The sequence below is a fragment of the Saccopteryx bilineata genome, chromosome 1 (assembly GCF_036850765.1).
Source record: "Saccopteryx bilineata isolate mSacBil1 chromosome 1, mSacBil1_pri_phased_curated, whole genome shotgun sequence".
Classification (NCBI taxonomy): Eukaryota; Metazoa; Chordata; class Mammalia; order Chiroptera; family Emballonuridae; genus Saccopteryx; species Saccopteryx bilineata.
This window is the reverse complement of record NC_089490.1, coordinates 8,908,232-8,931,731: the sequence shown is the minus strand read 5'-3', so window position 1 is coordinate 8,931,731 and position 23,500 is coordinate 8,908,232. Positions and strand designations below refer to the sequence as shown.

General features: G+C 37.7%; 1 protein-coding gene across 20 annotated transcripts in view; it reads right to left on the bottom strand.

Annotated features, from left to right (window-relative positions):
- The window catches only part of LOC136322824 (E3 ubiquitin-protein ligase TRIM39-like), a 243,055-nt gene that overhangs the window by 139,411 nt on the left and 80,144 nt on the right, over positions 1-23,500 (bottom strand). For 12 of the 20 annotated variants that reach the window (XM_066254733.1, XM_066254828.1, XM_066254982.1 and 9 more), the window contains 8 exons: positions 21,758-21,778; positions 18,173-18,193; positions 16,713-16,736; positions 8,759-8,779; positions 7,414-7,434; positions 5,575-5,598; positions 3,639-3,659; positions 1,907-1,930 (listed from right to left, as the gene is read on the bottom strand). In XM_066254733.1, the coding sequence (XP_066110830.1) occupies positions 1,907-1,930; positions 3,639-3,659; positions 5,575-5,598; positions 7,414-7,434; positions 8,759-8,779; positions 16,713-16,736; positions 18,173-18,193; positions 21,758-21,778 (177 nt within the window). The remainder of the gene's footprint in view (positions 1-1,906; positions 1,931-3,638; positions 3,660-5,574; positions 5,599-7,413; positions 7,435-8,758; positions 8,780-16,712; positions 16,737-18,172; positions 18,194-21,757; positions 21,779-23,500) is intronic. The other 8 variants (XM_066254866.1, XM_066255108.1, XM_066255299.1 and 5 more) reach the window with 8 other exon arrangements.

The following is a 23,500-nucleotide window of genomic DNA, read 5'->3' as shown; positions in this document are numbered from 1 at the left end:
TGCCGTGTCCGGGCAAGTCCAGGGATGAAATGGCCACCTCAGTGTCCCGGCTCCACGCTTTATCTACAGGGCCACCACAGGCTAGGCTGAAATATTCTTAGTCGATTTGAAATTCTTATCTTTCAGGAACTCTGTTTGTAAGTTTTAGTATGCTCATTGGATGTTTTTAACCACATCAGTGAGTCTCACTGCTGCGGCAGCGACATGGTGCAGAGTGGCCACCACACTGTGGAAGGAGCACTGACACACAGCTCCTCCCAGTGACACAGGGTCAGGGGTCTGGGGGCTGCGTCCTCCATGTATTTGTCCACAGGTTGGTTGTTAACCACACTTCATAGGTCATTCTGTTTTTACTCATTTCTGAATGAAGAACATCTTAATACTCATGGGAGTTGAATTCAGGAGAGAGAAAGAGGTGGGATTCTCTGACAAAAATTCTGTTTTTCATGGGACTTTACTGAGCTTCTTTTGCCTTAATCGAGAAAAGTATAACTTGGCTCACATGAGTGAGACGGGTTCTCTACACACTGTGACGAAAAGGAAGCGAATGTCCTACATCTTGTACCTTTGTTTCTGCAAGGTGGCCCAGTCTCAGATCTTCCATAAATAAAGAAAACGCCTTGAAAATCAATCTTACTGAAATCATCACTACAATTATAAAAATACCATGTGACATGTGATGACATAAATATCTAAAACATATAAAAAGGTGACAGAAAGATACGTGACTGGGTGGTGAACACACTGCCATGTACACATGATGTATGATAGAATTGTGCACCTCAGATCTGCACAGTTTTGTTAACCACTATTACCTCAATAAATATTTAACAATTTAAAATAAATGAGAAGAATTTTATTTAATGAATTGTGTCATATTTTTTTTTGTCATTTTCTGAAGCTGGAAATGAGGAGAGACAGTCAGACAGACTCCCGCATGTACCCGACTGGGATCCACCCGGCATGCCCACCAGGGGGCAACGCCCTGCCCACCAGGGGGCGATGCTCTGCCCCTCCGGGGTGTTGCTCTTTTGTGACCAGAGCCACTCTAGCGCCTGGGGCAGAGGCCAAGGAGCCATCCCCAGCGCCCAGGCCATCTTTGCTCCAATGGAGCCTCGGCTGCGGGAGGGGAAGAGACAGAGAGGAAGGAGAGGGGGAGGGGTGGAGAAGCAGATGGGCGCTTCTCCTGTGTGCCCTGGCTGGGAATCGAACCCGGGACTCCTGCACGCCAGGCCGACGCTCGACCACTGAGCCAAGCAGCCAGGGCCAAATTGTGTCATATTTTTAAATGTCTTGGAGATTTTTAATTAAAATATTCTTGATTCCTGTCCACTCTAGGTGGACCACAATGAAATATTTGCCCTATTTATTATAGTACATTTATGCCTCCATATATGTATGCATTCATTTCTAATTGCAGTTTCTTCATTATACAAAGTGCTAAAAGTAATACACAAGAGTTACTGAGAAACACAGGAGTGGGTTCTAATGTGCGTCTAATTACAACATTAGTGGCCATCAATTAATTCGCAACCTTATTGCATCTGAGTTTCTGTTTTAAGTCATGTCTGAATGTAGCTGAGGGAATCAGATGAAGAGAAACAAAAAGGGAGTTTTAGAATCAAATGACCTGAGTTGTCCTTGAGGAAACTTACACTCAGAAACTTCAAAAGTACCAAAACTTGCAAATATATTAGTGATAATACTAATTTGACCAAAAGCCTCTGTCTCCTTAATTTCAACGAGGCAACGACAGCGGTAATAATTGGAGAAACTGAGGAGCAAATGAAGTGGTGATCAGAGTGGGAGGATCGAGAACTGAGACACAGGTAGCTGGTCCCTGAGAGAGAGGACAGGGATGAGGGACAGGTGAGGGAGGACAGGGCAGTAGATCATTGGTACTTACCTTTTTCCTGTACACTTTGCATGGCTGAAAAGCAAAAGAAGAAATGAAAATGTCATTCATTCCCTATAAAAACACAATGTCAGGGAAGGTGGAAGAAATGGGCCCCCTTTCCTAGTTCACTGTGGAGCACACATGGACCCATGTCTGTGAAAGCAGGAACCCTGTGGATCCAAAGGACACCTCACCCATCAGAGTCAATGCTGTTCTCCCTCCCCTGTTCCCTGTGCACAGGAAACTAAGTCAGGAAAGAAATGAGGAGTGTGGACTGAATTCTGACTTCTGCAATACGAAGTGTTCCCCTGTCACTAGACTACCACCATTTTCAGGCAAAAAACTAACGTATTCACATGTGGGACAGTTACTTCAGCAGTGACGGGATGTGTACAGTAGAGGCACCATCTGTCCCAAACTGTTTATGTTGCACCAGTGATATGACACCTGCTCTGTACATTAGAGCGGCAGTTCCCAACCTTTTTTGGGCCACAGACTGGTTTAATGTCAGAAAATATTTTCACGGACCGGCCTTTAGGGTGGGACAGATAAATGTATCACGTGACCGAGACAAGCGTCAAGAGTGAGTCTTAGACAGATGTAACAGAGGGAATCTGGTCATTTTTTTGAAATAAATCATTGTTCAGACTTAAAAATAAATAAAATGGAAATAATTTAAGTTATTTATTCTTTCTCTGCGGACCGGTACCAAAATGCCCACTAACCGGTATTGGACTGACCCGGGAGTTGGGGTCCAATGCATTAGAGGAATATATGTCTAAAGACCATTCCTAATAAAACAAAAATATAATTTAAATTATCCTTAGAAAACAATACTCTTAAGGTTTGAATGATTAAGGTTCTTTTTTGTGAGATATATCATGATCAATATTTATTTCTGGTGTCCTTCATATATTACGTAGAAATCAGATATTTATTACTTTTGACCTGACCTTAAGATATTACATCCTTCAGAAAATTGCTTATTGTTAAGTGCTGTTTAGCATATGTAAACTGTCTCAACAATACTGAGAAAGAATAAGAAACTGCCATGCTTGGATATTTTAAAGGTTCAAAATTTTGGTAAAATACTTAAAAGCTTCAAACACTGGGTCATATGATCAAGGACAGTGGAAGAGGGACACCCCACTCTGTTACATCTGACCAGTGAATGATACAAGGTATTTATCATGACTCAGGTTGTGGAAAGACAATGGGGAGAGACACTGAATGCTGACAGTTTGTAGATATTTATCTTAAGGGATTGGAGAAGCATAAATTGCATAATATTGGGCCCTTAAACTTGTCATACTTAAAAGATCTGAAGTTTAAATATTTCCCAGAAATGCATACATATATATTCATCTATACACCCTAATATAAACCTGTAATATATGTATATATTAAAACCACGATTCTGTCAGCTTAACACCCTTCATCTCACCAACATCTTAATGAAACTGTGACAATTTACTGCAAGACAGAATATCCAATGTTTACAGGGAAACACTTGTGTAAAATGACACAGAAGGAAGAGAAAGGAGGGAAGGTAGGAAACAGAAATGGACAAAGTTCCAATTAGAAGAAGGACCGTCTCAATATTGGGGGAGGAGCAGTAGACTCCTAGGAGGAGGACAGGCCAGCGGAGAGCCTGGGGATAAAAGGGCCGGAAATGTGAACGAGAGAAATAAACCAGATGTTTCCATGTGGATGATGAGTGGAGGAATATCAGTAACTTTACCTAATACTTGCAGACCTCGTGCTGAAATAGAAATACAAAAGTCAATGTCAATTTCATAGGTAGTAACCACAAAGAGATTGTAATACATTTACAAATTGAAATTTAAATTTAGGATAATTTCAGATGAACACAGAAACGCATGTCAAATCACACATGCTCCCTCCAGAAAACACACACATCTACACAGTGGAACATAGCAACTCTCGTCCACAGGTGTTCTATAGTAAGTAAAATGATGTAAAAGGGGGGTAAGATAGTAAAATAATATAAATTTTTAAAAATACTAGATTTGCTGTTTAATTTCTTAAATTAATTATTTTATAAGTGTATTTTATTTGTTAATATTACTGAGAGAAAGAATGGGGAGCAGGAGGGAAGTTGTGGTCTCTTAGCAGCTTCGCTGTAGCTATAGCTGCTGCCCTGTGTGCCGTGTCCGGGCAAGTCCAGGGTTGAACTGACAACCTCAGTGTCCCGGGTCCATGTTCTGTCTATGGGGCCACCACAGGCTAGGCTGAAAATATTCTTGGTATATTTGAAATTCTTATGTTTCAGAAAATTTGTTTGTAAGTTTAGTATGCTCATTGGATGTTTGTAAACACATTAGTGAGTCTCACTGCTGCGTCAGCGACATCGTGCAGAGTGGCCACCACACTGTGGAAGGAGCACTGACACACAGCTCCTCCCAGGGACACAGGGTCAAGGGTATGGGGGCTGAGTCCTCCATATATTTGTCCACAGGTTGGTTGTTAATCACATTGTATTAGACATTCTGTTTTTACTCATTTCTGAATGAAGAACATCTTAATACTCATGGGAGTCGAATTTTGGAGAGAAAGGGGTGGGATTCTCTGATGAACATTCTGTTCCTCACTGGACCTTACTGAGCTTTTTTATCCGTTAATCGAGAAAAGAATATCTCAGCTCACATGAGTGAGACAGGTTCTCTACACACTGTGAAGAAAAGAAAGCGAATGTCCTACATCTTGTAACTTTGTTTCTGCAAGGTGGCCCAGTCTCAGATCTTCCATAAATAAAGAACATGCCTTGAAAATCAATTTTACTGAAATCATCACTAAAATTATAAAAATACCATGTGTCATGTGATAACATAAATATTTAAAATATATAAAAAGGTGACAGAAAGATACTTGACTGGGTGGTGAACACACTGCCATGTACACATGATGTGTGATTGAATTGTGCCCCTCAGATATGCACAGTTTTATTAACTATTATTACCTCAATAAATATTTAAAACAATTTAAAATAAAAGAGAAGAATTTTATTTAATGAATTGTGCTGTATTTTTAAATTTCTGGAGATTCTTTAATTAAAGTTTACTTGATTCCTATTCACTCTGCATAGAGCACGATGAAATATTTGCCCTATTTCCTATACGGTTTTTATGCTTCCATATATGTATGCATTCATTTCTAATTGCAGTTCCTTCATTATACAAAGCTGCTAAAAGTAATACACAAGAATTACTGAGAAACTGCTCTTCTAGATAAACACAGGAGTGGGTTCTAATGTGCATCTATTCACAACATTAGTGGCTATGGAATAAGTCGCAACCTTATTGCATCGGAGTTTCTGTTTTAAGTCATGTCTGAATGTAGCTGAGTGAATCAGATGAAGAGAAAAAGAAGAGAGTTTTAGAATGAAATGACCTGAGCTGTCCTTGAGGAAACTTACACTCAGAAACTTTAAAAGTACCAAAACTTGCAAATATGTTAGTGATACTTTTCATTTGACCAAAAGCCTCTGTCTCCTTAATTTCAACAAGGCAACAACAGCGGTAATAATTGGAGAAGTTGAGGAGCAAATGAAGTGGTTATCAGAGTGGGAGGATCGAGAACTGAGACACAGGTAGCTGGTCCCTGAGAGAGAGGACAGGGATGAGGGACAGGTGAGGGAGTAGATCATCGGTACTTACCTTTTTCCTGTGCACTTTGCTCGGCTGAAAAGAAGAGAAGAAATGAAAAGGTCATTCATTCCAAGTAAAAACAGAATATCAGGGAGGAAGGAGAACAGAAATGGGTCCCATTTCCTAGTTCACTGTGGAGCACATGGGGACCCATGTCTGTGAAAGTAGGAGCCCTGAGGACCCAAAGGACACCTCACCCATCAGAGTCAATGCTGTTCTCCCTCCCCTGCCATCTGTGCACAGGAAACTAATTCAGGAAATAAAGAGATGAGTGTGGACTGAAATTCTGACTTCTGCAGTACTAAGTATTCCCCTGTCACTAGACTACCACCATTATCAGGCTAAAAAAAAACTTATTCACAGGCGGGACAGTTAACTTCAGCAGTGATAGGATGTGTACAGTAGCACACCATCTGTCCCAAACTGCTTATGTACCAATAGTCATATGACACCTGCTCTGTACATTAGAGCGGTGGTCTCCAACCTTTTTTGGGCCACGGACCGGTTTAATTTCAGAAAATATTTTCACGGACAGGCCTTTAGGGTGGGATGGATAAATGTATCATGTGACCAAGACAAGCATCAAGAGTGAGTCTTAAACAGATGTAATAGAGGGAATCTGGTCATTTTTTAAAAGTAAAACATTGTTCAGACTTAAATATTAATAAAATGGAAATAATGTAAATTATTTATCCTTTCTCTGTGGACCGGTACCAAAAGGCCCACGAACCAGTACCCGTCCGTGGCCCCGGGGGTTGGAGACCACTGCATTAGAGGGATATATGTCTAAAGACTATTCCTAATAAAACAAAAATATAATTTAAATTGTCATTAGGGCAAGATACTATTTAGTTTTGAATGATTAAGGTTCTTTTTTGTGAGATATATTATGGTGAATATTGTTTTCTTGTGTTCTTCACTAATTATGTAGAGATCACATATTTATTACTTTTGACCTCACCTAAAGATATTACATCCTTCAGAAAATTGCTTATTGTTAAGTGCTGTTTGGCATATGTAAACTGTGTCAACAATACTGAGAAAGAATAAGAAACTGTCATGTTTGGATATGTTAAAAGGTTCAAAAAATTGGGTAAAATACTTAAAAGCTTCAAACACTGGGTCATATCATATTACCAAGGACAGTGGAAGAGGGACGCTCCACTCTGTCACATCTGACCAGTGAATGGTGTCAGGTATTTATCATGACACAGGCTGTGCAAAGACAATGAACCGAGGCACCAAATGATGGTTTGTTTGGGTCTTTTTGGCGCTGATTTATTTATTTATCGGACTCGAGTGCTTTAGCAAATGATGGTTTTGAAGACTGTTCTCTGAATGGTTTGGACAGGTATCCAATGCATAGGAATGGACACTGAAATTTATAAAATTTGAATAATGTCCTAAGTTTGGCATTTTCCCAAAACACACACATACACACACAGATATCTATGTACACTAATATGTAAACTAATATCTGTATGTCTATATATATATCTATATATACTAAACACTATGTATCTGTCAGCTTCAAGCCTTTCATCTCTCCAAATTCTGAATGAAACTGTGACAATTCTCAGCTTGACTGCTGCAGCCAAAGTGTACAGGGAGACAGCTGTGTAAAATGAGAAAGAGATGCAGGAAAGAATGAAAGACAGGGAAACAGAGATCAACAGAGTCCCTAATAAAAGAGGTGCTGTCTCAGAATCATGTGGGAGGGACAGGAGACGTCGAGGAGGAGGACAGACCAACAGAAGGAACTTGGATAAAAGCCCGGAAATGTCAAGAGAGAAATAAAGCAGATGTTTTTCATGTGAATTAAATGTAAAAATATATCAGTAATTTTACCTAATTCTCTCTTAAATTCCTCTGAAAAAGAAAAAATAAAGAAAATGTCAATTTCATGGGAAACAACCACAAATAGAATTCAAATTTACTGATAAATTCAAATATAAAATTTGGTTAATTTAAAATGAACACACACACACACATACACACCCTAAATCACACATACCTCCCCCCAACACAGTGGCTCAGAGTTCACTATTGACCACTGATATTTTACAGTTAAATAAAAATGAGTAAAAGGGTATTAAGTTAGCAAAATAATATAAATAAGTAAAAATATTTGTTTTGCTGTTTATTTTTTAACATAATTCACTTTTTAAAAATATTATAGTTATTAATATTATTTAGACAAGGGAAGAGAGGCAGGAGAAAGGAGTTTGGACTCATATTATTTTAAACATCAATACCAAGGAAATAATGAAAATTGTAATAGCCACTAAAAAGAAAACATTCAGCTTTGAATGATGAAGTTTTCTTTACTGTGAAACATCACAATCAATTGCACCCTTCACATAAAAAGTACAGGTCAGAGATGAACCAGTTGTGCACTTGTCTTAAGATACTTCATCTGTCTGAAAATTGTATATATTTTAAGTACATTTTGTCATGTGATATCGGTGTCTACATAATGACAAAGAATAAAAACCAGGAATGGTTAGATATTTTATATTGTATGAAATAATTAGGTAAAATATTTAGTTAACTTGGAACACCTGGGTCATATGATCAAGGACAGTGGAAGAGGGAGGCCCCACTCTGTCACATCTGATCAGTGAATGATACAAGGTATTTATCATGACACAGGCTGTGAACAGACAATGGGGAGAGACACTGAATCCTGACAGTTCACAGTTATTTCTCTGAAGGAATTGGAGAAGTATTAATTGCATAATATTGGGCTTCAAACTTGTCATACTTGACAGAGATCTCAAGTTTGAATATGTCCCAGAAACACATACATATATATTCATCTATACACCATTATATAAAGTTGTAATATATGTATATATTAAAATTCATGATTCTGTCAGCTTAATACCCTTCAGCTTACTTATGTCTTAATAAAACTGTGACAATTTAGTGCAAGACAGAGCAGCCAATGTTTACAGGGAAACACTTGTGTAAAATGACACAGAAGGAAGAGAACGGAGGGAAGGTAGGAAACAGAAATAACAGAGTTCCAATTAGGAGAAGGACCGTCTCAATATTGGGGGGGGGAACAGTGGACTCCTAGGAGGAGGACAGGCCAACAGAGCCCTTGGATAAGAGGGCCGGAAATGTCAAAGAGAGAAATAAACCAGATGTTTCATGTGGATCAACAGTGAAGGAATATCAGTAACTTTACCTAATATATGCAGAAATTGTGCTGAAAAAGAAATACAAAAGGTAATGTCAATTTAATTCCTAGTAACCACAAAAAGATTGAAACGTACTTACAAATTCAAATTTAAATTTAAGATAATTTTAGATGAACACAGAAACACATGTCAAATCACACATGTTTCCCTACCCCAAAACACACATCTACACAGTGGAACAAAGTTCACTATCATCCACAGGTGTTATATAGTACGTAACCGGTGGAAAAGGGAGGTAATTTAGTACAATAATATAAAATTTTAAAAATATTGCATTTGCTGTTTAATTTATTAAAGTAATTCTTTTCTAAATCTATATTATTTGTTAATATTACTGAGAGAAAGAATGGCAGGCAGGAGGGAAGCATGTGGACTCATGGCTGCTTCACTTTAGCTGTAGCTGCTGCCCTGTGTTTCCGTGTCCGGGCAAGTCCAGGGTCGAAATGGACACCTCAGTGTTCAGGTTCACGCTCTGTCCACGGGGCCATCACAGGCTAGGCTGAAAATATTCTTGGTCTATTTGAAATACTTATATTTCTGTTACTCTGTTTGTAAGCTTTAGTATGCTCATTGGATGCTTTAAACACATCAGTGAGTCTCACTGCTGTGGCAGCAACATGGTGCAGAGTGGCCACCACGCTGTGGAAGGAGCACTGACACACAGCTCCTCCCAGTGACACAGGGTCAGGGGTCTGGGGGCTGCGTCCTCCGTGTTTTTGTCCACAGGTTGGTTGTTAACCACACTGTATTGGAGATTCTGTTTTTACTCATTCTTGAATGAAGACAATCTTAATACTCCTGGGAGTTGAATTCAGGAGAGAGAAAGGACTGGGATTCTCTGACGAACATTCTGCTCCTCACTGGACCTTACTGAGCTTTTTATCCCTTAATCAAGAAAAGAATATCTCAGCTCACATGAGTGGGACAGGTTCTCTACACAAGGTGAAGAAAACAAAGTGAATGTCCTAAATCTTGTAACTTTGTTTCTGCAAGATGGCCAAGTCTCAGATGTTCCATAAATAAATTGCATTGAAAATCAATTTTACTGAAATCATCACTACAATTATAAAAATACCATGTGACATATGACGACATAAAATTTAAAACATATCAAAAATGTGACACAATGATTTGTGACTGGGTGGTGAAAACACGGCCATGTAAACATGATGTATGATAGAATTGTGCATCTCAGATCTGCACAGTGTTTTTAACAACTATTACCTCAATAAATTAAATATTTAAAACAATTTAAAATAGAAGAGAAATGTTTTATTTAACAAATTGTATTATATTTATAAAAATCTGGAGATTCTTTACTAAAATTTTCTTGATTCCTATTCACTCTACGTGGACCACGATGAAATATTTACTTTATTTATTATAGTCTTTTTATGCTTCTATATATGTATGCATTCATTTCTAATTGTGTTCCTTCATTGTACAAAGCTGCTAAAACTAATACACAAGAGTTACTGAGAAACTGCTCTTCTAGATAAACACAGAAGTCATTCTTTTTTTTGGGGGGGAATGTCTTTATTTTACTTTCATCTATGAAGGATAGTATCTTTGTTTGTTTTTTATAGTAAAATCAAAATTTTATTTACATATTTTTCAAATCAGTTGCTTTCCTTGTCACTGGATATGTTTTTTGTTTGTTTGCTTTTTTTATTATTATTAAATTTAATGCAGTATCATTGATAAATCAGGGTACATATGTTGAGAGAAAACATCTCCAGATTATTTTAACATTTGATTATGCTGTATACCCCTCACCCAAAGTCAAATTGTCTTCCATCCCCTTCTATCTGGTTTTCTTTGTGCCCCTCCCCTACCCCCACCCCTTCTCTCTCCTTTCTCTCCTCGCCTCCTCCACACCCCCAAACACTGCCCCATTACCATCACATTCTTGTCCATGTGTCTGAGTCTCATTTTTATGTCCCATCTATGTATTGATTCATATAGTTCTTAGTTTTTTCTGATTTACTTATTTCACTCCGTATAATGTTATCAAGGTCCATCCATGTTATTGTAAATGATCCTATGTCATTATTTCTTATGGCTGAGTAGTATTCCATAGTATATATGTACCAAAGCTTTTTTTTTTTTTTTCATTTTTCTGAAGCTGGAAACAGGGAGAGACAGTCAGACAGACTCCCGCATGCGCCCGACCGGGATCCACCCGTCACGCCCACCAGGGGCGACGCTCTGCCCACCAGGGGGCGATGCTCTGCCCATCCTGGGTGTCGCCATGTTGCGACTAGAGCCACTCTAGCGCCTGGGGCAGAGGCCACAGAGCGATCCCCAGCGCCCGGGCCATCTTTGCTCCAATGGAGCCTTGGCTGTGGGAGGGGAAGAGAGAGACAGAGAGAGAAAGCGCGGCGGAGGGGTGGAGAAGCAAATGGGCGCTTCTCCTGTGTGCCCTGGCCGGAAATCGAACCCGGGTCCTCCGCACGCTAGGCCGACGCGCTACCGCTGAGCCAACCGGCCAAGGCCATACCAAAGCTTTTTGATCCACTCGTCCTCTGACGGACACTTGGGCTGTTTCCAGATATTCGCTATTGTGAACAATGCTGCCATAAACGTGGGGGTGCATTTCTTCTTTTTGAACAGTGCTATGGTGTTCTTGGGGTATATTCCTAAAAGTGGGATAGCTGGGTCAGAAGGCAGTTCGATTTACAAGTTTTTGAGGAATCTCCATACTGTTTTCTACAGAGGCTGCACCAGTCTGCATTCCCACCAGCAGTGCAGGAGGGTTCCCTTTTCTCCATATCCTTGCCAGCACTTATTCTGTGTTATTTGATTGATGAGCGCCGTTCTGACTGGTGTGAGGTGATTGATATATCACTGTGGTTTAACCTTACATTTCTCTAATGATTAGTGATGGTGAGCCTTTTTTCATATGCCTATTGGCCATCGGTATGTCCTCTTTGGAAAAATGTTTATTCATTTCTTTTGCTTATTTTTTGATTGAATTGTTTGTCTTTTTGCTGTCAAGATTTACAAGTTGTTTATAAATTTTGGTTATTAACCACTTATCAGATGTATTGTCAAATATGTTCTCCCATTGTGTAGTTTGTCTTTTTCTGTTCTCATTGTCTTTAGCTGTGCAAAAGCTTTTTATTTTGATATAGTCCCATTTGTTTATCCTGTCTTTTATTTAACTTTCCTGTGAAGATAAATCAGCAAATATATTGCTGACAGAGATGTCGGAGAGCTTGCTGCCTATGTTTTCTTCTAAGATGCTTATGGTTTCACGGCTTACATTTAAGTCTTTTATGCATTTTGAGTTTATTTTTGTGAATGGTGTAAGTTGGTGGTCTACTTTCATTTTTTTGCAGGTAGCTGACCAATTTTCCCAACACCATTTATTAAACAGGCTGTCTTTACTCCATTCTATGCCCTTACCTCCTTTGTCAAATATCAGTTGTCCATAGAGCTGTGGGTTTATTTATGGGTTCTCTGTTCTGTTCCATTGATCTGTATGCCTGTTCTTATGCAGTACCAGGCTGTTTTGAGTACAATGGCCTTGTACTATAACTTGATATTAGGAAGAGTGATACCTTCCACTTCATTCTTCTTTTTTAAAATTGCTGAGGCTATTCATGTTCTTTTTTGGCTCCATATAAATTTTTGTGTTATGTGATCTATATCTTTAAAGTATGTCATTGGTATTTTAATTGGTGTTGCATTGAATTTATAGATTGCTTTGGGTAATATAGGCAAAAATAAATGAATGGGACTACATCAAACTAAGAAGTTTTGCTCAGCAAGAGAAACTGACAACAAAATAAACAGACAGCCAACTAAATGGGAAATGATATTTTCAAAGGGCCTAATATCCAAAATATACAAAGAACTCATAAAACTCAACAACAAAAAAACAAACAATCCAATAAAAAAAATGGGAAGATGACATGAACAGACACTTCTCCCAGGAAGAAATACAAATGGCCAACAGATATATGAAAAGATGCTCATCTTCTTTAGTTATTAGAGAAATGCAAATAAAAACTGCAATGAGATACCACCTCACACCTGTTAGATTAGCTATTATCAACAAGAAAAGGAATGACAAGTGTTGGAGAGGCTGTGGAGAAAAAGGAACCCTCATTCACTGTTGGTGGGAAGTTAAGTAGTACAACCATTATGGAAGAAGGTATGGTGATTCCTCATAAAACTGAAAATAGAACTACCTTATGACCCAGCAATCCCTCTACTGGGTATATACCCCAAAAACTCAGAAACATCGATACATAAAGACACATGCAGCCCTATGTTCATTGCAGCATTGTTCACAGTGGCCAAGACATAAAAACAACCAAAAAGCCCTTCAATAGAAGACTGGATAAAGAAGATGTGGCACATATACACTATGGAATACTACTCAGCCATAAGAAATAATGACATAGGATCATTACAAGCAAAATGGTAGGATCTTAATAACATTATACGAAGTGAAATAAGTAAATCAGAAAAAACCAAGAACTGCATTATCCCATACGTAGGTGGGATATAAAAGCGAGACTAAGAGAAATTGATAAGAGTGTGGTGGTTACGGGGGTGGGGGAAGACAGAGAGGGAAAAAGGGAGGGGGAGGGGCACAAAGAAAACTGGATAGAAAGTGACAGAAGACAATCTGACTTTGGGTGATGGGTATGCAACATAATTGATTGACAAGATCACCTGGACATGTTTTCTTTGAACATATGTACTCTGATGTATTGATGTCACCCTAGTAAAATTAATTTAAAAAAATTGAGTTGCTCTATGCTCATTGTCATTCTTTTCTAGGAATTTTTTTATTTCTTCTTTGCTCTCATTCTTAATGCATTTGTTATTTAAAAACCTGCTATTTAGTTTCCATGTGTTTGAGAATTTTTGAGCTTTTTGTTGTGGTTCATTTCTAGTTTCATGCCATTGTAATCAGAGAAAGTGCTTGATATGATTTCAATCTTCTTAAATTTGTTTAAGCCACTTTTATGCCTTAACATGTGGTCTATCCTAGAGAATGTACCATGAGCACTTGAAAAGAATTTATATTCTGCTGCTTTAGGGTGAAAGGTTCTGAAAACATCTGTTAAATCGAGTTGATCTAGTGTGTCCTTTAAGTCTGCTGTTTCTTTGTTATTTTCTTTCTTGAGGATTTATCTAGTGATGTTAGTGGGGTATTAAAATCCCCTACTATTTTAGTATTGCTGTTGATCTCGCTTTTTATAACTATCAAAGTCTGCTTTATATATTTAGGAGCTTCTATATTAGGTGCATAGATATTTATAATAGTTATATCTTCCTGTTGGATTACTCCATTTATCATTATGTACTGGCATTCTTTATCTCTTACTATAGCCTTTGTTTTAAAGTCCATTTTGTCTGATAAAAATATTGCTACCCCAGCTTTTTTTTCATTTCCATTTGCACGAAATGTTTTTCCATCCTTTTACCATCAATCTATGTGCATCTTTTGTTTTAAGATGTGTCTCTTGTAGACAGCATCAGTATGGGTCCTGTTTTCTTATCCATGCAGCTACTCTATGTCTTTTGATTTGATCATTTATTCCATTTACATTTAAAGTTATTATTGAAATATACTTTTTTATTGCCATTTTATTTTTTAAAGCTGTATTCCTCTTTTACTATATTCTTTTCCCACTTTGATCTGTTTACAACAGGCCTCTTAACATTTCCTGCAGCATTGGTTTGGTTGTAATGAATTCCTTGAGTTTTTGTTTTGTTTTGTTTTGTTTTTTGTCTAGGAAGCTTTTATTTCTTTTTCAATTTTAAATGATAGCCTTGTTGGATAAAGTAGTCTTGGTTGTAGGCTTTTGTTCTGCATTACTTTGAATATTTCTTGCCATTATCTTCTGGCCTCAAGTGTTTCTGTTGAGAAGTCAGATGTCATCATTATGGGGGCTCCTTTGTAAGTCATAGCTTTTTTTTCTCTTGCAGCTTTTAATATTTTCTCTTTATCACTTAGGTTTGGTTTTGTAATTATGATGTGTCTTTGTGTAGGTTTCTTTGGGTTTCTCTTTATTGGAGTTCTCTTTGCTTTTTGAAATTGTGCGAGTTTCTCCTGCATTAATTTAGGGAAGTTTTCAGCTATGGTATGATTGAAAAAAGTCTCTATCCCTTGTTCTTTCTCTTCTTGTTCAGGAAACTCTATGATGTGATGTTATTTTTCTTTATGTTGTCACAGAACTCTCTAAATTTTCTTCAGACTTTTTGAGTCTCCTGTATTTTTTCTTCTATGCTTTCTTGCCTTCCTTCAAGTTGTTTTCCAACTCGCTGATTCAATCTTGATCTCTATCCCTCCTGTTTGTAATTCTTTCCATTGTGGTCTTCATTTCTGATATTGTATATGTCATCTCTGACTGATTCTTTTATAATATTTCAGTATCATTTTTTATACTTGCTATTTTTTTATTTAGGTGTTCATAATAACCATCAATTGTTGTTCTAAAATCCCTAAGCATCCTTACAATCATTATTTTGAACTCCGCATCCTGAAGTGTGGTTATTTCCATATCACTCAGTTCTGAAGTTTTATCTTGTGGTTTTATTTGGATTGCACTTCTCTGTCTCCTCATTTTTTCTATCTGTTTGGGTCTTTCATTTGTAGAGCTGGTTGAGTCTAGGCTTGGTGTTGTTTGCCTCCAGTTTTCAATTGTGTTATTTCTAGGTTTTCGTGGGTTGTCATCAGCTATTATTTATAATCCACTTTTGGATTTGGGCCACTTTGAAGTCTTGATTTGTTTATTTTCTTAACAGGTGATAGCCTTGTTTACTGGTCTCAGCAGGGGCTTATTTGAAACTGTAGCCAGGAATGCGGTGGGTATAACTGAGACTCTGAAGTCCTCTTCTACCAGTTAATCTCTCTGGGGGTAGGATATTTTCTCAGCTTCAGTAGGGAGAGGTGTATCTCTGATCTCCATGGAGACCAGTTACTGCCCCTCCTCCCCACTTCTTGTTTTCAGCTGTGTCTTGCTTCACTGATTGGAACTGAAGAGATGTCTGGAGATCTGTGCCCTGGAAGCACTTTAGTCTTTTGTTTTGTGGAAGGGTCAGCCCTTCCCTCAGCTATGGCCACCTCCAGCACTGAATGAGTCAGCTTCTCAGTTTGTCCTCTGCATTCCTCTGGCCCTCAGTGTCTCCCCTCACTCTCCCCTTACCTCTTGGAAGACAAACTGGCCCTTTCAACACACCTCGCTCCCTGGTTGCCAGGCAAGTGGCTGTGAGCAGTATTTTCTGCTCTTTTCTCTGGAGTGAGAGCTGCTATGCACTCTCAACCTCACCCCTCACTCCATTTCTCTAAGAAGGGGAGATTCAGGCCCTCCCTACCAAGTTTGTTGTTTCTTCTTATTTGCTCCTTGGTTTTTGAGAGCTGTTCTTGTAGTCAAGAGTTGGTTTTTCACACTAATTGTTTCTAAATTGATTTGTATTCTAGTTTGGTGGTGAAAGCAGGGAGTCTGTGCATCTGCCTAATCAGCTGCCATCTTTAGGATCTCAGGAGTTGGTTTGTATGTGCATCTATTCACAACATTTGTGGTCATCGATTAATTCACAACATTATTGTATCTCAGTTTCTGTTTTAAGTCATGTCTGAATGTAGCTGAGTAAATAAGATGAAGAGAAAGAAGAAGGGAGGTTTAGAATCAAATGACCTGAGCTGTCCTTGAGGAAACTTACACTCAAAAACATTAAAAGTACCAAAACTTGCAAATATGTTGGTGATAATATTCATTTGACCAAAAAGCCTCTGTCACCTTAATTTCAACAAGGCAAATACAGTGGTAACAATTGGAGAAATTGAGAAGTAAATGAAGTGGTTATCAGAGTGGAAGAATCAAGACACCAAGACAAAGGTAGCTTGTCCCTGAGAGAGAAGACAAGGGATAAGAAACTGGTGAGGGAAGGACAGGGCAGTAGATCATTGGTACTTACTTTTTTCTTGTACATTTTGCTCGGCTGAAAAACAAAGGAAGAAATAAACAAATCATTCCATATGAAAGCACAATGTTGGATAGGAAGGAGAACAGAAAGGGGGCCCTTCCATAGTTCACTCTGGAGCACACCTGACCCATCTCTGTGAAAGTAGGAACCATGAGGATCCAAAGGACACCTCAACCATCAGAGTCAATGTTGTTTTCCCTCCCCTGTTCCTTGTGCACAAGAAACTAAGTCAGGAAATAAAATGATGAGTGTGGTCAGAAATTCTGGCATGTGCCATACTAAGTGTTCCCCTGTCACTAGACTATCACCATTTTCAGGATAAAACCAAATGCATTTTCATGTGAGACAGTTACTTCATCAGTGCTGGGGACTTGTAGAGTAGAGGCACTATCTGTCCCAAACTGTTTATATTGTACTCGTCATATGACACCTGCTCTGTACAAAGAGGGATACATTCCTAAAAAACATTTCTAAGGAAAGAAAAATATAACATAAATTGTCATTAGAAAAAGATACTATTAACATTTGAATGATTAAGGTTCTTTTTTTTCTGAGATATATCATGGTCAATATTTATTACTTGTGTCCTTCACATATTACGTAGAGATCAGAGCTTTATTCCTTTTTGTCATCACCTTAAGATATTACATCCTTCAGAAAACTGCTTATTGTTAATTCTCTTTGACATTTGTTAACTGTATTTACAATAAGGCTAAAGAATAAGAAACTAGCAATTTTGGATATTTCTAAAAGCTGGAAAAAATGGGTAAAACATTTAGAAACCTTTGAATACTGGTCATATGATCAAGGACAGTGGAAGAGGGAAGCCCCAGTCTGTCACGTCTGACCAGTGAATGATACATGGTATTTGTCATGACACTGGCTTTGAGGATACAATGGGCAGAGGCACTGAATTCTCATTTCGCAGGCTGTTCTCTAAAGACTTTGGAGAAATATCCATTGCATAGGAATGGGCACTCAAATTTAGAATATTGTACAGAAACCTTAAATTTGGCATTTAAAAAAACACACACATAAACAGACATATATATGTATGTATATATATGCTTATATATACACTAATATCTACATGTCTATATCTATATATACTAAACACTGTGAATCTGTCAGCTTGAAGGCTTTCATCTAACAATATTCTGAATGAAACTGTGACAATTCTCTGCTTGACTCTTGCAGCCAAAGTTTACAGGGAAAATAGCTGTGTAAATGACAAAGAGATACAAGAAAAAATGAAGGACAGGAAAAAGAAGTCAACAGAGTCCCACGTGAAGGAAGTAAAGTCCCTGAACCATGTGAAGGGACAGGAGAAATCAAGGAGGAGAACAGAGCAATGGAAGGCACCAGATAAAAAGGGAGGAAATATCAAAGGGTGAAATATACCAGATGGTTTCAAGTGGATGAAAAGTAAAAAAAAATATCAGTAATTTTACCTGATTTTCTGTTAAACTTCTCTGAAAAAGAAAAGAAAAAGAAAATGTCAATTTCAATTTCATGAGAAACAGTCACAAAGAGATTTTAAATTTCCTGATATTTTCAAATATATAATTAGGTTAATTTCAAATGAACAAACACACACACACACACACACACGCACACATACACACACACACACACACACTTCAAATCACACATGCCTCCCCAAAACACAGTAGGTCAGAGCTCACTATTGACCACCGGTATTTTACAATAAATTAAAAGGAGGAAAAGGGTGTTAATTTAGTAAAATAGTATAAAAATTTAAAAATATTTGTATTGCTGTTTTATTTGTAAAGTAATTGATTTTTGTAAATATTTTTTATATACAATATTAATATAACTGAGGAAAGGAATGGGAGATAGAAACATAACATGTGGACCCATAGTGCCTTCAGTTTGTGTGTTGTTTGCCCCATTTGCCTTTTCTGGGCAAGTCGAGGGTTGAACTGACAAACTCAGTGTTCAAGGTCTACGCTCTACCCATGGGGCCACCAGAGATAAGGCTAAAAATATTCTTGGTCTACTTGAAATATTTATGTTCCTGTTATTCAGTTTGTCAGATTTGGTAATGGCCATTGGATACGTTAAACACATCAGTGATTCTCACTGCTGCGGCAGCGACATCGTGCAGAGTGGCCACCACACTGTGGAAGGAGCAGTGAGACACAGCTCCTCCCAGTGACACAGGGTCAGGGGTCTGGGTGCTGCGTCTTCCATGTTTTTGTTCACGGACTGATTTTTAATCACACTTTGTCTGAGTTTCTGTTATAACTCATTTCTGAGTGAAGAATATCTTGACACTTATGGGTGTAGAATTGAAGAGAGAGAGAGAGGAGTAGGATTCTCTGACCGAGATTTTGTTTTTCACAGGAAGTTACTGAGCCTTTCTCTTAACTGAGAAACAAATATCTCAGCTCACATGGACGAGACAGGTTTTCTGCACACTGTAAAGAAGTGACTGAGAAAGCATTACATCTGCTAATGGTTGTTTCTGCAAAGTGGTCAGCTCACACCCATTGCATAAATAGGGAATATATCCTGAAGATCCATTTCACTGAAATCATCACTACAATTATAAAATGCCACATGACATAGTGGGACATAAATATTTAAAGTAAATAAAAGCATGACAGGAGGATACGTGACTGGGTGGTGAACACTCTGCCATGTACAGATGGGGTGTGAGAGAATGCTGCATTGCAATCTGCATAGATTGATTACTCAATGTCACCCCAATAAATTCAATAAATACTAAAACAATCCATTAAATAGGAGAAATGAAGCATAATTAATCCATTCTGTAGAATTTTTATAATATTCATTTGATATTTAAAATTATTCTTGATTTCTTTTCTCTCTATATGGACCACTGTGAAATATTTTTCATATTTAAAATGACATTTGCACATATATATATGTAATATATATATGTATTCCATTTTTATTGCAGTACCTTCATTGTACAAATTTGTTTCTATCACTGTAGCAATGTTATTGAAAGACTGCTTGAATAGACTTGTGTAGGTTATTACAGGATTAGGTTCTTATGGGTGTCTATTCACAATGTTTTTGTACATCTATTAATTCTCAACTTTATTGTATCTGAGTGTCTGTTTTAACTCATGTCTAAATGAAGCTGAGTGAATCAGATGAAGGGAAAGAAATGACAGTGAGGGAAGTTCTGAGTCAAATGACCTGAGCTGACCTTGGAGAAAACTTACACTCAAAAACTTTAAAAGTACCTATGCTTGCAGATATCTTAGTGATAAAATTCATTAGACAGAAAGGCTCTGTCTGCTTTGAATATATGTATCCTGACTTATTGATGTCACCCCATTAAAAAAATAAAATTATAAAAAAAAAAAAAAAAAAAAAAGAAAGGCTCTGTCTTCGTTATTTCAGTTGGAGAGGTAATAGTGGAGGAAACTGAGAAACATATGGAAATAGAGAATCAGAGTTGGGAGGCCAAAATACTGAGTGAAAAGGTAGATGATCATTGAGACGGAAAACAACAGTATAAAGAACAGATGAGAGAATGATTGGAAGAGTTGGTTATTGGTACTGAACTTTCTCCTGGTCACTCTCATGTAAAAGACAAAAGGAAGAAAGAAAGAAATCATTCCAAGCGAAAGCACACTATCTGGTAAGAAGGAGAACAGAAATGAGCCCTTTCCTAGTTCACTGTGGAGCACACGGGGACCCATGTCTGTGAAAGCAGGAACCCTGAGGATCCAAAGGACACCTCATCAGTCAGGGTGATGCTGTTCTCCCTCCCCTGTCCCTGTGCACAGGAAACTAAGTCAGGACATAAGGGATCACGGTGCTATGCTAGAAACGCTGGGGTGTGCAATACTAAGCGTTCTCATGTCAGGGGACTATCACATTTTTCAGATTAAAGAAGAAACGTATTCACAGAGGAGACAAGGACTTAAGCAGCAATGAGGAAGTGAACAGGAGAGGCCCCATCATGAGAAAATGGGCTTTGTTGCACTCGTCATATGACACCTGCCTTTACACAGACAATAGATTCCTAAAGACCAATACCAAGGAAACAATATAGAGTTGTAATTGTTAGAAAAAGACAATTTTAAGCTGTGAATGATTAAATTATCATTATTTTTGAAACATCGTAATCAATTATTTTTCTTGTACCCTTCACATAAAAAGTATAGTTCAGAAATGAATCGCTTTTCCACTTACTTTAAGATAATTCATCCTTCTGCAAATTGTTTATTTTTAAATGCAGTTTGTCAATTGATAACAGTGTCAACTCAATGTCAAAGGAAAAAAGACAGACATGGTTGCATATTTTTAAGGGCCAGAAATAATTATGTAAAATATTTAGAGAGCTTGGAACACCTGGGTCATTTGATCAAGGACAGTGGAAGAGGGACACCACACTCTCTCACATCTGACCAGTGATTGATTCAAGGTATTTATCTTGACTCAGGCTGTGAAAGGAAAATGGACAGAGACACTGAATGCTGATAGTTCGAAGGCTTTTTTCTTAAGGGTTTGAAGAAATATCAGTGGCATAGTAATGCACACTCAAATTTGTGATATTTGACAGAGGTCCTAGGTTTAAATATTTTCCTAACACACACACACACAGATACATATATATCAATGTGAGTGTATCTGTGTGTGTATATGTCTGGGTATATATATACACACACACATATACATAAATATATAAATACTAAATCCATGTATCTTTCAGATTGAAACTGTTCATGTGACCAAATTCTTAATGAAAGTGTGGGAATTCCTGCAAGACTGATGTCACCAAAGTTCACAAGGCAATGACTGTGTAAAGTGACAGAAGAAGGTGTGGGGAAGGATGTACGGGGTGAAACAGGAATCAGCAAAGCCCAGAATAGGAGAAGTGCTGTCTGAGATCAGGGGTGGGGACATCAGACATCTAGGGTGAGGACAGGCCAACAGGAGATGCTTGAATAAAAAATCCAGAAACATCAAAGAAAGATATTAACCAAATGTTTTTAAGTGGATGAAGAGTACAAGAATATCAGTAATTTTACCAAATTCTGTCCCAAATTCTCCTGAAAAAGAAGAAAAGAAAATGTCAACATCAATTTCACAGGAAACAATTACAAAAGGAATTCAAGTTTACTAATAAATCCAATTTGAAATGAGGATAGTTTCAGATGAACACACAAACATATGCTGAATCACTCATGTCCCTCCAAAACACATGTGTACATAGCAAATCAGAGCTCACTATTGTCCACAAATGTTGTACAGTAAGTGAAACACTGGAAAAAAGTTAATGTAGTAAAATAATACAACATTTTAAAAAATATTGAATTTGCTCTTTAATTTATAAAATAATTGTATTTTTTCAGAAGATTTTATTAATTAATATTGTTGAGAAAAGAAATGAGAGGTTGGATCAAGGTGTTTGGACTCATAGCTACTCTACTTTAGCTGTAGCTGCTGCCCTGTGTGCCCTGTCCGGGCAAGTCCAGGGACCAACAGGCGACCTCAGTGTTCCAGGTCCATGCTCTGTCCACGGGGCCAACACAGACTAGGTTGAAAACATTGTTGGTCACTTGAAATATTTATGTTCCTGTTATTAAGTTTGTGAGCTTTAGTATGGTCATTGGATGCTTTAAAAACATCAGAGAGTTCACTGCTATAGCAGCGAAATCGTGCAGAGTGGCCACCACACTGTGGAAGGAGCACTGACACACAGCTCCTCCCAGTGCACAGGGTCAGGGGTCTGGGGGCTACATCCTCCATGGCTTGTCCATGGGTTGATTTTTTGTCATACTGTGTTTGAGTTTCTGTTTCACTCATTCCTGAATGAAGAATATCTTCATTCCTACACGTGCTGAATTCAGGACAGAGAAAGGACAGGGATTCTCTGACGGAGATTCTGTTTTTCTCAGTGGACCTTACTGATCCTTTACCTTTTTTGAGAAACAAATATCTCAGCTCACATATGAGACAGGTTTTCTACGCAATGTAGAGTGCTAGCCAAAGTGTTTAATGTGCTAATGGTTGTTTCTGCAACATGGACAAGTCTCATCTATTCCATAAATAAAGAAAAAACCTTGAAAATCCATCCCACTGAAATTATCACTGCAAGTTACAAATACTGTTACATGTAGGGACATAGAGTTTCAAAATAAACAGAAGGGTGACAGAGATCCATGACGGGGTGGGCAACACACCGCGACGTACACATGGGGTGTGAGAGAATCGTGCACCTGAGACCTGCATACATTTATTAACCAAGGTCACCACAATAAATATAAAAATACATAAAACCATGCTTTAAATACGAGAAGTAAAACATATTTTTAAAATCCTGTAGAATTTTAAAAATATTTGATATTTTTAAATAAAATCATATTTTATATTTTCACTCTATATGAAGCACTATGATATATTTGTCATATTTAAAATAGTCTTTTGATGCTTCTTTATATAAATGTATTCTATTTTAATTGCAGTACCTTCACTGTACAAGTCACTGAAAGACAGCTTGCATAGGTAAATACAGGGTTCGTTTTTATGTGAATCTATTCATAATATTTTGGTCCACTTAGTAATTTTCAGCCATATTGAACCTGAATGTCTGTTTTAACTCATGTCTGAATGAAGCTGAGTGAATCAGATGAAGGGAAAGAAATGACAGTGAGGGAGATTCTGAGTCAAGTGACCCGAGCTGTTCTTGGAGAAAACTTGCACTCAAAAACTTTAAATGTTTCTTAATCTAGATATCTAAGTGATAAAATTCATTTGACTGAAATGCCTTG